This window comes from Calypte anna, chromosome 1, assembly GCF_003957555.1.
Source record: "Calypte anna isolate BGI_N300 chromosome 1, bCalAnn1_v1.p, whole genome shotgun sequence".
NCBI classification, from domain to species: domain Eukaryota; kingdom Metazoa; phylum Chordata; class Aves; order Apodiformes; family Trochilidae; genus Calypte; species Calypte anna.
Window position 1 is genome coordinate 55,711,402 of NC_044244.1, and position 15,199 is coordinate 55,726,600.

General features: G+C 39.3%; 1 protein-coding gene across 1 annotated transcript in view; it reads left to right on the forward strand.

Annotated features, from left to right (window-relative positions):
* Positions 1 to 15,199, forward strand: part of APPL2 (adaptor protein, phosphotyrosine interacting with PH domain and leucine zipper 2) — a 41,212-nt gene that overhangs the window by 20,434 nt on the left and 5,579 nt on the right. Inside the window, exons 6-16 of the mRNA XM_030448922.1 lie at positions 687 to 728; positions 841 to 899; positions 1,866 to 2,012; positions 4,226 to 4,308; positions 9,998 to 10,156; positions 11,839 to 12,027; positions 12,340 to 12,382; positions 12,460 to 12,516; positions 12,626 to 12,712; positions 14,333 to 14,487; positions 14,611 to 14,663. Of these exons, the coding sequence (XP_030304782.1) occupies positions 687 to 728; positions 841 to 899; positions 1,866 to 2,012; positions 4,226 to 4,308; positions 9,998 to 10,156; positions 11,839 to 12,027; positions 12,340 to 12,382; positions 12,460 to 12,516; positions 12,626 to 12,712; positions 14,333 to 14,487; positions 14,611 to 14,663 (1,074 nt within the window). The remainder of the gene's footprint in view (positions 1 to 686; positions 729 to 840; positions 900 to 1,865; positions 2,013 to 4,225; positions 4,309 to 9,997; positions 10,157 to 11,838; positions 12,028 to 12,339; positions 12,383 to 12,459; positions 12,517 to 12,625; positions 12,713 to 14,332; positions 14,488 to 14,610; positions 14,664 to 15,199) is intronic.

Below are 15,199 nucleotides of genomic sequence, written 5' to 3' on the forward strand. Positions count from 1 at the left end.
CATCATTTTGATGTGAGATAAAATAACAGCAGAAAAAAAAAAAAAAAGGGTCTGAGTTCCCTATATCTCATTTGTACTGTGAAGACATCAGGTTGTCTCGATTAGTGGATATCTTGTTTATCATATAATGTCAAAGATAAAGCAGCATGTGGGTAGTAAGATCTTGGTTCTGTGAACTTTTGTACCTCTTCAATATGGCTTCACTGATACAGTGATTCTGCTCCCATCTTTATGGATTCTGCCCCCTGATTCATTAAAGAAGACAGAAAAAGAAAACACAAGTGAAGCCTGCAACCAAAGCCTCACCTGCTTCATGTCAAAAAATACCACATAAGCATTATCAGGAAGTTGTTCAGAGCTGCCAATCTTTAATGATAGTGGTGGGCCTTTTGTCATGACTAGCATACTGAAATGGTGCTTCTTTGGGTAAAGTAACACTGGCACATAAGGAATCTCTTTCCTAGTGATAACTTGCTCAGTGAGTAAATTCACTCAACTCTTAATTTGCTGTCTGCCTCTTCTTTTCTCTAGCAGCTGATCAAGTTTATCTTTTTCAAGGCAGGGACAACCTAAGATCTCTGCTTTGAAATAACTGGATGGAGTCAGGCATTAAATCTGCCATAAAATGGTCTCAATTAATGAAGTGTTCACAGCTCTTTTCACTTTGTTTGATTTCTCTTTTCCAGAAGTAAGCACCTTGAAGGACCTTTTTGGGCTTGCTAGCAATGGTATGTTTCCCTGTTCTGTTGTAATGGTGTGCACCTGTTATATCACAGAAGACATTCTTAATCTACACAAACACATCACATTTCTAAAAAAAATAATATTCCTTGTCTGCAGAACATGACGTGTCCATGGCAAAGTATAGCAGGTTACCGAAAAGGAAAGAAAATGAGAAGGTAATGAACTTGAAAGGGAAAAAGAAACATTTTCATCAGCTCTCTGTCTGTGACATTGTTCACCTATGAACTTGGGAGTGTTCATCAGATAAATTCACAGTAGCTCAAGAGTACTTGTGATTTTGTTTCCAAGCAGACACAAAGCTTAAAACCAGCAATTCAGCAAAGTTATACCTGTTTTCTCCAAGTTAGACAAGTGATCAAGTATTGTGCTGAACTAGAGCCCTTCATATTCTGGGGACCTCTTCAGACAGAGACAATCCAAGTGGCTATAAATAGATTTCTGTAGGCCTACTGTTGTACAGCTGATGTGATGATGCTGTATCACCGGGTACAATTCGTTGTGAACTGTCATTGAAGCCTTGTGTCTGCTGTTCATGAAGCATTCCATTTTTTCTCATCTGCCCTCCTGATAAATTTCTCTGTATGGATTGTCATTCCACTTACAATACACATAACTCTGTTGTTGGGATTGGTTTACTTTTTTTTTTTTTTTTTTGACCACTACCCAAAATCTGTCCCTGTATGGCAAAGAAGTGTGTGATGGGCCCTATCCTTAGAGTGCATCCATTCTACAGGATGGCCCTTTAAAGGAAATGTGTTACAGGACAGAATGTCATACAGCATACTGTGAATTACTTAACTCCCAGTTCTGCATTAGCAGGCTTGTGTTGTAATCTCAGCTGCAAATGAGTTTCTTGCACTGAGAGAAGCTCCAGAATGGTAGTTGTGGTAGTTATGTGGTTTATATTCATAGGGGCTCCCCAGATGGTTAAGTGTGTTACCAGGAAAGGGCTTGAAGTATTACTTTGGATTTTGGATCTCCTTTCCTAGTTTCTCCTCCTTTATTTTAATGTGGAGAAGTTCTGTAAGGAGAGTTGTTTAAAGATAACTTGAAAATAATCAGTAAATATATCCATATGCAGAAATAACACTTTGTCAACCTCTTTATCAATTTTTATTCAGCATAAGGCAGAGGTTGCAAAAGAAGTGGCAAATGCAAGAAGAAAGCAGCACCTTTCATCTCTGCAATACTACTGTGCCCTGAATGCTCTGCAGTACAGGAAGAGAGTGGCAATGGTGGAACCTATGCTAGGATATACACGAGGACAGGTATGGACAATTAAGTGTCTTTATCACTTAGGCATGTGTCTGGGAAAAATAAAACACTGTAGTTCTGGATTTTTAATTTTGGTTTTGAGAATCGATTCATGGGGGAGGGTAAACTTTTATTTAGTTTGCCTTGATTCTAACAACTGATTTTGTTTGTGGCAGATAGCTGAATGTTTAGATATTTGGGAATGACACTAGTAGAAAAAAATCCAGTAAACTTAGATGCAAAATCAGCCTGTCATTAATTTTTCCACACCAAGCTATCAGTGCAGCAGCATTTACTTCCACTGTTTACTCCGTCTGCACAAACTCTCCTATGTAGCAGTTCCCTTCCTGGCACATAATGTTCAGCATACTGATGAGGAGTGTACACGATAGGGAACAGAGCATGCAGTGGAGAACTGGAAGGGCAGAACTGTGGAGTGGATTGAGCATAAAGCTGGCAAATTGTCTTTCTGATCTTTATTCTGCCAGCAGTTTGATAGAGCATTTCTCAAGTCTGTAAAATGTGGGAGTCATCCTGATAATCTGAGTCTCCAGGATCAGGAGGAGCAACAAACTGGTATTTTCACAGCACTTCATTCTTATTACCACCCATTATAAGGGTCTGTTGTGCTTTGGCACCAATGAAAGAAAGCGTTGGGAGAATGAGAACTGGGCTATGAAAACAGAAAAAATGGGTGCAGTGTTCTGGTTGAGATTGAAGTGTGGATCATCATCTCCATTGTCTCAGGTCTTTTGCAGAGCATGTGCCCCATATAAAACAGATAATAAATAGGAATTCAGTCACTTTCCTCATGTGGGAGTTCACATGGTTTCTCTGCTGTAACAATTATACTGAGAGAATTGCCTTGGTTTTCTTTACTGGAAGCCAAACATTACTTTCTTTCCCTGTATCTTGTCTGGCAGAGCTGCCCAATCTTGGTGCTTTACACAGGAAAGTCATGGGTTCTCATGGGTATGACTGAGTAGCCAGAAGCCACTTGATACTGATTCTTAAACTGTCCTTCAGCCCAAGGGTGTATTTTCTTTATTATTTACTCAAAATGTGTTTTATCTTTCACATTTCCAACAAATGAGTAGGCTGTAAAAATCTTTTTGAACAATCTGTGGCTAATACTGCCATTATGTGACTGAAAATTGACATGGCCATCTAAGCTAGGCATGTCAGTCAGTCATTATCATCAGTGGAATTTAGAGCTCTTCCCTCCTGAAATAGACTTCTGAAATAAAATAGGTGAATCGTTCTTTAAGGGAATGAATCTGTAGTCAGTAACATGACTGCAGAAATCTGAGTTACAGGTGAGAGGAATCCCACATCCCAAGGTTAAGGAAAAGGAGTAATCACAAGTAAAATTGGATTAAATAACTAATAAAATGCTTAAGAGCCAAGAATTTGCTTTTACATCTCTTTCTGGAGTAGTTCACTCATTTTTCCTTTTTTAAAAAAGGTAATTAACAGAACACATACTCTAGCTATGTCCATGTTTCCCACAGTTGCCAGGAGGTCCTAATGATGACTGTGTGCCCCACAGCAGGTAATCCAAGGTCACATCTACACTGAGTACTTTGTTGCTGTTTCGTGCCTGCTGAGCCCTACCAGCTAAGGGCGTTTATCTTCTGTCACAAAATATGCACTTTGGCCTTAGTAGCTTTTTTTTAGCTCATTCCATAAAACTAAATCCCTGGTAAATCTGTAGTTGATGCTCTGGAGGCTTCAGTAAGCACTGCTACACTTCATCACTTTCCAGAATGACTTTGCTACTGCAGGAAAAAAATTTCAAGGTTGGAGTTTTCAGTCCAGGTTGGACTGCTAAATCTAGTGGATGATTTGTGTTCCTTTCCTTTTGGTTTGGTGGCTCATAACTCTACCAGACCCAGTTCTGTTCAGTGCTGGTATGGGAGCAGGTTACCCATTCCTTTATTTCAGTCATTTAGTGAGTTCATTTGAAACATACCTGTCAGCAGCCAGGAGCTTCTGTGTGTAGAAGGGTGTGTGAAAGGGTGGAAAGCTGAAAAAGTGAGAAATACACAGCTTTTTCTATCATGGTTTTGATTGCCAGCCCAAAGTATCAGTCATAAAGGGATTGCTGTTAACACAGTCCCCACAATCTGTTATTTGTCTGCCAAAGACAAGATAACTTCCAGTGTCTGTTGTTTTCTGTTTGATTTTTTTTTTTTGGTTTTTTTTTTTTTCAATTTATATTTTTCAGATCAACTTTTTTAAGAAAGGAGCAGAGATGTTTTCCAGAAGAATGGACAGCTTTTTGTCATCTGTTTCAGACATGGTTCAGAGGTAACACAATACTCCAGTGCTGTAGCCTTCAGATCATAATAGAGAGTGCCTCTGTTTCTTTCTCCTAGGAAGCCTTGCATGCTTTCTATTGCATTGTTGGCTATGTTTTGTTAGCAGCAGGTGGGAAGGAGGTATGTTTGTACATGGAAAGGAAGATGTTGTCAGTGCACTGCAGAGAATATTTTTACAGTATAGCTAGGAAGTATTTACTGAAACATGTTCACATGCTTTCTCACGTTACTTGTGTCTCCTCATGGACAGAAAACATGGAATCTTTTCTTGAAATGGGTTAACAGAATTAATATAATAGAACTAAAGTGCATTCTGAATTAGAGGTATTTAAATTTGTGAGATCTCCTCTAAAAATGCTGTAACAACAAACCATTAACCTCCCAAAGAAGGATTTGGGGCCTATAGCATTTGATGTCATAGCTACACAAGGCAAACAAAACATATTCATTGTACCCAGTCCAGCTTGTGTCAGTCCACTGAGTTCAACCTGCTTTGCTAAGTCCTTATTTCAATAAGCTGCCTCACTTCTGTACTCCTAATGTTGTGATTATTTTTTCTTCCTCCTTTCCCTCCCCCTTTGTAGTAAAGATCCACATTTTCTCTGTAATTAAGTCATGTAAACTTTACATGTAAAATGTAATCATATCAGAGAGAATATTAATCATTTCTCTTAAATCATCTGCCCAAGTCCTTCACTTTATTCCTTCATACATTTCATATTGGACTGTATCCAAATCATTACTTATTCTGACTCTGGTGGCATTTTAAATAATGCATACTTGTTGAGAGCAGTGTTATGAGTAATCTCCCTGTATAGTAGATCCTTTCACTGTCTGATTCTTTACTTCCTGGTCCTCTATATTTATTTACATACATCTTTTCACACTTCTGAAATAAATCCTTCTGCAGTCTACATAGGATTTGTACAGCCTGGAGGACAGATTTTAAACTCCCTTGGAATAGTGCCTGTTATTTACTAAAGTAATTTAGACTGCCTTGCTTGTGTTTACAGGTACAGGAAGGATCCTGCCACTAGATCCTCGCCTTAGAATAAGCCCTTGTTTTCCAAAGTCTGATAGGTTTGAATTCTGGATAGTACCCAGTAGTTAATGGAAGTAAAAAGAGGCAGCTTAGTTGCCTTGCTAAGTCAGGGGTTTGTGTTTTAAGTCTGTCACACAGCAAAGCTTGTAAGTACAACCCAAATCTAATTAGTATGGGAGTATGGTGTCTTTGGAAAATACCAAAAAGAGAAGCTTGCAACATTCTGAATGACACTGTGCAGCTTAGCAATTACTGACACAGGACATGGTTTCATGACTTAAGATTACACAGCCACTGAAAACCATGCTGCCCACTCCTTTCCTTCTTTAGTGCTGGGGATCACAAGGCCTCAGTGAGTCAGGCCTGCTTGCTAATCAAGCTAAAAGCTTTTTATTTGTCAGATTTGTTTTCGTAGAACAACAAACTGCTAAGACCCTTTGTGCAGCTGCAGAATTTCAGCAGTGAGGTAGCTGTGCATTTGTTTAAGCTGACTGTGAAACTGAGTCTTCATATTTAAAAGTATTTTCATGTATACAGTGACTGTGACTAACAGTGTAAAAAACACGTAAGAAAAGACAGATCACTGAAATATTCGCAGTAACCAACTGGTCCAATTGCCACAAATACACAGAACTTCAGAATTGTCAGCTTTTCTCTCCTTTTTCCCTTTGAGGTAGGAGAAATATGCCTTAGGAAGAGGAACTATGAAGATGCCAGGGCAGTTTTGTCAGCAGCACTTTGTGATGCAACAAAAGTGACTGATTGAAGGATTCACTGAAGCAGTGCTTATGTAAAAACTGACCACAGTGTTCCATTTTATTTCAAAAACAGAATTTAAGAAATTCCCATTCTGGCATTTAGTGATAATGTTGAAAGGCTAGTGCCTTGCAAAATATGGTCTAATTTAATCCAGTTCTGGTGAATTTACTCAGCCTTTATAACTCAGCCTCTCATGTGGCTTGGCTAGGTGTGAAGATGCACACAGCTGGTGTCATTTTCAAGGTCACGTGGGACCTTGAGAAGTCTCAGTGTTTCAAAGATGTGGAAAAGCTGGAAGTAAGCTAATATGAAACAGACCAACACTGTGATGTAGGAGTGACTGACTCTTCATCTGGCTAGTCAGGTGTTGCTTAGTGCCACTTAAGTGTAGCACTGTGTCTTTAGATTACTTCAAACGTTACAGGATATCACAACTTCTACAAAACACTCAGGAGAGAAAGGGGAGAAGAATCACATGTTTGCCTTGTACTTTTCCATAGGCTTTTTGTCACTGTCAGAGACAGGATAGTGGACTACCTGGATCTCTGGTCCTGCTGTGTACAGCCTATGTGCTCATGTTAAAAAAAGTTTAACCACTTGGGCAGGTAGGAGGGTTAAGGTTGCTTGTTGCAGAGGTGCAGGTATTAGGGAATTTCTAAGGTATGGTAATGACAAGTGTTTTACATTCCCACCCCATGAGTTTTCCTAGTAGCTTGCATACAGTTAATAACTCCTCAAGTTTGGAAAAGTCAATAAAGAAATCAAATATTTGTTAGTATTGTTTCTCTGAAAGTCAAAGAAAAGCTGCTGCAGTACAGACCTCAAGAGTTCATCTACTCCACTCTCCTGCTGAGAGCAGGGGCAGCTGGAGCAGAGTGCTCAGCACGGCTTGCAGTCGAATTTTGAGCCATCTCTGTCCCTCTCTTACATCTGGCACACAGAGGATTTGGTTGCTATCTTGCATCTCACTGTCTCTGATTTCACTGTTCACCTCCAAGAAGGGGTTGATCTGCTGCATACTCTCCCATAGGTAGTTAAACTAACAGTAAGGTCCTCCCACTCAGCTTTCAGTTCATGAGGCTGCAAAGCAATTCTCACAGCTTTCTTCTCATGTCAGATGTTTTTGGCTCCCTAGCCATCTTACCTTAATGCCTCTTCAGTTGAGTTGGTCTCATTTGTTGCTGTCTTTCAAAACTAGTCACAGAACTCTTGCTGGAGTCTCACAAGTGCTGAACAGATGGGAATAATTACTTTCTTTGACACCCTGGATATACTCTTGCCCTTGCAGCCCAAGATTTGACTATCTTAATTGCCACAAGGGCATAGTGCTGGCTTAAGTTCAACTTGTTCTCTAGGACACCCAAGTCCTTTGCTGAAAGTTGCTTTCTATCCAGATGCCTCCTGTTTGTTACAGCTGTATAGAGTTATTCCATCCCAGGCAGGACTTTGTCCCTGCTGAACTTCACCAAGTTCCTATCTACCCCTTTCTGTAGCATGCTGAAGTCTCTCTGAACAGCACCCCTCCAGTCTGCCATATCTGTGAACCAGTCTTTCAGCCTTCCCAGTTTAGTGTCATTTGGATTGTCTGGCTCTCACTGAAACCTGCAAACCTTTAAGTCTCACCACTGGCACCTGAGGACCAGCACTAAGAGCTGAGTACCACCTGGGCTTTGCCTCACTGATAACAACTCTTAGAGCTCAGTAGCCCAGCCGTGCCTTCTACCCATCCTGCAGTCAGCTTCTCCAGTTTGTATTTCACCAATTGGGGCATAAGGATGTAAGGATGTACATGGTACTATGATGGACCATGTGAATGGTCTTGCTGAAGTCAAGTGAAACAGTGTCCACCACTCTCCTGCTCATCGATCAATCCTTTGCCTCACAAAAGGCAATTGGGATGGTCAGGAATTGTTTGCCCACAATAAATCTGTGCTGTCAGTAGCCAGTTGCTGTCTTGTCCTTTGTGTGCTTGGAGGTGGCTGGAGAAATTGCTCTGTAACTTTCCCAGGAACTGAGGTCTGGCTGACTGGCTTAGCCACTCTTAGTCATATGGGATCTAGCTCCCCAGATTCTTTTTATTGCCTGTCTCAAAGACAGGTGTGACTCTTGCCTTTTTTTTTCCCCGTTGTTAGGAACCTTTCCTGACTGCAGTGAACTTTTGAAGCTGATTGAGACATGAGCCAGCTGCCTCAGGACCTCAGTTCACAGACATGTGTCCAGACCTCAGTTTCACAGAAGGACAGCACAAACAGATGGCATAAAACCATTTTCTGCTTCTTTGTCCACAGAGGCACGTCATAGTACTTGTAGCTGACATGGAGATCTAAGCCCTCTGATGTAAAGTTTATCTAATAGTTGTGGGGTTTTTTAATTATAGTATTAATTATGTCACATTTTCAAAACAGCAGGCCTTTAATTGCTTTCTAATTATTCCCACTGCATTGATGTCTTATTGATCAGCAGAGTCTGCAAGTGAAGCACAGACTTATTAAGGTTGATGGAAACGAGGCAGGTTTATTAGTGTGATGGGACTGTCAAGTGGTCTGTGGGAACCTCTGAAAATTAAGTGGCCCCAAACAATTGTCTGACAATAGAGCTGGAAACAAAAAGATGAAGTTATTTTACTGGCATATGATGCTGACTCTGACCTCTCATTGCTTGCTTGTTCTGTAAAATGGCTGCTCTGTTCCCCCTTAATGCCAGATGCCAAAGACATAAATACTCAGCATTGCAATATATATCTGTATGATGCTTCTGCAATGAATTATCAGTTACTTTCTGATTTAAATTTTACATTCAGATACCCCTTCACTGTTACCACTTTCAGCAAACTGAATTTTTACAGTTACATTCAAAAAAGAGCTGAATTTTGCCAGCCTGCATTTCAGAATACAGGGATGTTTTCTGAATCACACCAAAGTGTAAGGCAGTGTTATAAACAAAAGTTAAACCTAAAATGAGACTTGAACTATGTAATTTTTGGTTCTATTCTGAATTCATGGGGAATGTAGCATTGGAAATCCACTGATCAGTTAATAGGTGGTCTATGGCTGGAATTCCAGCATGTTATGCAGTTGCAGGAATTAGAGAAAGTTCTGTGAAAGCCAAGAGGTAGAATCAGAGAGTCATCATGGTTGGAAAGGACTTTCAGGATCATCAGGTCCAGCCATCAGTCCTACTCCACTGTAACCACTAAATAATCTCCCAAAATATACTATAGTAAAGCCTACTTTGAATTACACCTCTGTGCTGAGCCAACATCTCTCAAAAAATAAACTTAACTCTTCACTGCCAACATTTAAGCATTTCTCATCTGCTTATGCCAGTTTTACAGGAAAATATCTTAATTCTCATAATTATATATATTTGTCTGGGGAAAGAAGAGAACTATGTTTGGTAAAAATAGCAAAAAAGAAATCAAAGTTACTGTATGAGACATATTGAGAGTAACACCTTCAAGCTGGGCTTTCAAAGTAAAGAGCATGGGGAAATCCTAACCGTGCTTTTTACTTCCAGCCTGCCAAAGATAGCCTTATTTTCCTTAAACCATGGTTAATATCTTCAGAAAATACACATTTTGTCTCTTTAGGCACAGCTGACACTTTCTGGAGCCAGTTCCCTATTGTATACCTCTTCCTTCCCTTCTTCCCTAACTACACTGATTTATTCTGGTCTTTTAGAGAGTACCCTGGACACGTGGTCTTACATTGCATTTCTTACAAAGCCTGTTCTAAGAAATGGGCTTTATCTTCATGCTACTCTCCAGTACAATCCCAACTGGTATTTTTGTTCACTTTGTGTTACAGATGTTAGTTATGCTGTGGTGTAAACTGACCAGTGATGGCTTTGGTTTCTTGTTGTGTTGTTTTCTCTCCAGTATACAGGGAGAGCTGGATGCTGAAGCTGAAAAAATGAGGATATCCCAGCAGGACTTAATTGCAGTTAACGAATCTGTTTACACCCCAGATGCTGATGTAACTTCACCTGCTATCAATAGAAATCTCATCCAGAAGGCTGGATACCTGAATCTTAGAAAGTAAGAAGTCTGCTCTTACCTGCTGCTTTTTTAATTGCTGCCTAGTTGCTACATTATTTTTTTTAGGTCTTAAAGACTCCTCAGGTGATGAAGTTTGAGGCTTCTGAGTCCGTGGTAGCTGTACCCTTCAGCTCCTAAGTATCTCTGTAATCTTTGGAAACGTGTTTTAGAAGCTTAAACCAAATTAGAGGCATTTGAGACGATTTTTTTCTGAGAATAAAAGTTTAGTTCTGGTTGAATTCACCTACAGGGAGGATTTCTTGCACTAAGGTGGCTAAAAATGAGAAAATGATGGGGCTGGATTCAGATTGTTGCCAGTTGTTAGGGCTAGTGAAAACTTAGTTAATGTATCCTTTCATAAACTACCTCCTCTACATAAATAAAAACATTATGGACAATGCAAGTGAATGGAATATATATATATATATCATACATAGAGTTATCTCTGCAGATTTTTCAAATAAAATCTTCCATCAACATCCATAGGAGCTATGTGTATTGGTGGCATATATTAACTGTTTATGTCTCTGACTAGCTATAGATTTATTTCTATTTGAATAGGTGGGGGTTTTTTTGGCTGTGGGGGTTTTTAGGGTTATTTTTTGTTTGGAGGGGCTTTTTATGTGAGTGACATTTATACTGTAGCATCCAAAGAGCTGGAATACAATGTAACAGGTCTTCAGTTCCAGGGAGAAGATAAACTCTGGGATACTACTTGCAGAAAATACATTTTTAATGATTCTTTGTGCTGAAATTGTGCATGCTGCTCCACAGCTTGAAATTACCTTTTTCTCTTTTCTTTTTTTTTTTTTTTTTTTTCTTTTTTTCCTTTTTTTTCCCTTTTTTCCCTTTTTTTCCCTTTTTCCCTTTTTCCCTTTTTTTCCCTTTTTTCCCTTTTTTCCCTTTTTCCCTTTTTCCCCTTTTTTCCCTTTTTTCCCTTTTTTCCTTTTTCCCTTTTTTTCCTTTTTTCCCTTTTTTCCTTTTTCCCTTTTTTTCCTTTTTTTCCCTTTTTTTTCCCTTTTTTTCCTTTTTTCCTTTTTTCCTTTTTTCCTTTTTTCCTTTTTTCCTTTTTTCCTTTTTTTCCTTTTTTCCTTTTTTCCTTTTTTTTCCTTTTTTCCTTTTTTCCTTTTTTTCCTTTTTTTCCTTTTTTCCTTTTTTTCCTTTTTTTCCTTTTTTCCTTTTTTTCCTTTTTTTCCTTTTTTCCTTTTTTTCCTTTTTTCCTTTTTTTCCTTTTTTTCTTTTTTCCCTTTCCCTTTTGCTTCTTTTTTTCTTTCTTTTCTTCTTTCTTTTTTCCTTTTTTCTTTTTTCCTTTTTCTTCTTTTTGCCTTTTTTCTTTCTTTTTTTTCCTTTTTCTTCTTTTTTTTTTTCCTTTTTTTTTAAAGTAGCTTAATAATATTTCATGCCAATGCTTAATATCAATATTATTTTATTCCTTAGACAAAAGATACTGCAGAAAATGTTTTTAACTTGGGACATTTGGAATTAGTCTAATTCTTCAGCTTTCATTAAAGATCAATCTCTGGAGGGGATAGGTGCTGCTTTTATTTCTTAAGAGAGACTCAGCACAAAAAAATCCCTTGCTTGAACATGCAGTTCAGATAGCATCAGGATGTGTTTGCAGCTTCATAGGTTTGGAATCATTGCTAAATAGTAACGAGTCTTTTGTTTCACTGCCTCTTCAGTAAAACAGGTCTGGTGACTACAACTTGGGAAAGGCTCTATTTCTTCACTCAAGGTGGCAACCTGATGTGTCAGCCAAGGGGTGCAGTGGCTGGAGGATTGATTCAGGACCTGGACAACTGCTCTGTTATGGCTGTGGACTGTGAAGACAGAAGATATTGCTTTCAGATCACCACTCCTACAGGCAAAGCGTACGAGACAGATTTTGTTTGGGGGCAGCCACTCACACCTACTCCTTTCAGAGGCTGTTTCATGTAAAACATGCTTGCTGCAATACTTGGATGTTCTGGGTTTCCAGAAGAGTGTTGCCAAATCAAAAGCATGTTCCTTCCAGTCCTCTCTCACAGCTGCCTGAACAGCACATGTGGTACCTTTTAGCTGCAGTTTATTTGTGATTTTTCTTCCTGTGATTGTTAATAGTTAAAAAGCTTTGGTCTGTTATTGTAGGATCTGTAGTCAAACGGATCCACTGCTAGCACTGATAAATTGTGTTTATATTTTAGGGGTATAACCCTTCAAGCAGAAAGCAAGAAAGAATACGAGGAGGTAAAAATATTTTCTTAAGGTTGTTACTCTTCTGTACAAGTGAGCTTGAAGAATTCAATTTCGTTTTTCCCTTCCAGTGGATATGTGCCATCAACAACATCTCCAGACAGATCTATCTCACTGACAATCCCGAGGTGGGAGCTGATTTCTGTATTCCAGTCTGTTCCTTCCAACTTGCTTTCCTGTCGTTATTTCCATGGCAATGCAAAGTACATGTGTAATAGTTTGGGTTTGTTTTCATAGGCAGCTGCAATCAAGTTAAATCAGACAGCCCTACAGGCAGTAACTCCCATTACCAGCTTTGGGAAGAAGCACGAAGTTCACCCTTCCAGTAACATTCCCAGTTGCAGGAACTGTGTGCAGAGACTGTGTGCTCAGTTGTGCTCTTCTCACAGGCAGCAGTCACCCAGGAGAAGGCTCTTTCTAGGCCCTGGCTTTACTACCCTGTGTATTCCAGCAAATTCCTCTGCTACTACTGATATTTCCTACTGAAAGCCACGTGTAAGAGCTGCTAAGTGTTGAGGGTGATGCTTCTTGCTCTGCATCACAGCTTTAAAGCTTCTTGCAGTTGCCATTGGGATTTTGATGTTTCTCAGAAAAACACACAGTGCTTTTAATTTACCTGTGCTGTGCTGGAAGGGAATGACTGGTAATGTGAGTAATACAGCAGAGTCCCCAGTACACACTGAAAGCAGCATATTCTTGCATATTTCCTGAAGCAGCTGCTGTCAGTTTGTCACAGGAATATGCTTTACACTGCTGGTAGAATAATGATGACTGTTCTCTCATGCTCATTCAGGTCAACCAAAAAAGCTCCCATCCATAAATTGTTAGTAACATTCTGGGATATGCTTGTATTAAAAATGAGTATTTCAGGTATTGTTTCTTTGTGTCCACATGATCCTAGCATCTTGCCCAGACTTCATCATCAGAGTTGGCTTTCAAGCCCACTGCTGGTCTGAAATTCTGCTGTCAGTGTGATAAAATAGGGCAATTTTTTGTCACACTGACTTCAACATGAAGAGACTTTTCTGCAAGTTTTGTCAAAAAAAAAAAAAAAAATTCGTACATTCTGACTCAGACATTTACTTCTGGAAATACAAACCTTTTCCAGATCTTTTGCCTATCAGGCCAGTGCTTTTGTTATGACTTATGATTCCCTTTAATATGGTTGCTTACTGATTTCAAAGTTTTCCTATAGCCATGGGGAATGGCAATCAATTTCATTATAATTTTATTACAGTACAGCTTTTTCACTTTGATTAGATTTATAGAAGACTACTGCTGTCTATTACACTGGGCAAAGGAAATAGTTATTTCATTGACAACTAATCTCCCAAATCACTTTACATCTGTTTGCAACCAGAAAGCTTTCTAGAACTAGAAATGCTGCCAGTAACCCAAATGCCCCATATGTAGCTGTGTGTGTTATAGTTATGACTTTTGTAGCTGTGGGGAACTTTGCATTTCATTCTTTGAAAAAAAAAATAAAATAAAAGTGCAGGAAGAGATCTGTCCAAGTGTGTTAATCCTTCTCCCTAACTATCACATAGTACAAACTTGAAGCCAGGTAAAATCTTAAAAGATGTTAGAGTTGCCATGGACACCTTTAGAAACAAGTGCAGGACTCTGCTGTGGTACAGATGGGCACTAGAGGGAGGCAGACAGCAAACCTGTTGCTGGAAGCCCGCAGCCCATGCTCAAGAGTTGCTCTGCAGTCAGGTTAATATTCCAGCATTTCCTTTTTCCTAAATAATTTTGGGAACAAAAAAAAAAAAATAAAACAGATTTCATTAGTGTCCTCAGTTACAGCTAAGTAGGAAAACATTCTTATTTATGTTTATGTAAGCTAGTTCGATCCCTCTTTGGACTTTTGAATAATCTTTTATCCCAGAGCAAGATAGGGTGTGATTGAATTAATTTTTCTTTTTTTTTCCCCATTTTCACTGTAGTCAAAATGCAAAGAATATGGAAAATGATAAAATGATTCCCAATGAATCAGCTGGCATCCATGACTCCACACAACTCATTGCTCCTGGAACACCAATTCAGTTTGATATTGTACTGCCTGCCACAGAATTCCTGGACCAGAACAGAGGTGGCAGGTATGGCCAGAGACAGGGATCAGTCACTTTCACAGAGTGATTTCAGAGAGGAACATCAGCTGTTACAGCATTGGTGTGTGGTGACCAGAATCCATAACTTAAGCTTTTACTCTCATTTTGTAGGCGTGCAAACCCTTTTGGAGAAACTGAAGACAGCAGCAAAGAGGAGGAGGAAGGTCAGAGCATCCTTTTTCCATATAAGAGAAGTCATTATTTTATGCCCAATTCAGCTGTCAGGTAGCAGTGTCTCTTAAGGAAAGCACCTGACACCAGGGAGCAGTGGTGGCAGGACCCTAGCACAGCTCAAGGCAGTCACCTTTCAGAAGCCAGTCTTTTACACTGTATTTGAAAACAAATACTTTGTTACTTGAAAGTCTGAGCTGTATTACAGATTAAGTTTAGTCCAACTGTTTAAAGGCAAAAAGATGTGGTTTTCTTGTGTTTTGTTTTTCATTCTTTTTCTTTTCTCTCTCTTTTTTTTTGGTTTGTTTGGTTTTTTTTTAAGTATCTGTTGAATTACTTAGGGTTTGATGGGATCGTATTCTAATTCTGCTGAAGCTCGTGACTGGTTAGTAGCAAATCCTTACCCACATGTACTCTGAAATCCAATCTAAATCTCAGGGAGGCCCAGGATATAGCTACCAGCAGCAATGTGTCTCTCAGCAAAAGGAGTTTCTTACTGCTGCCCCCCCTCTCAGTGACGTGCTAGTAA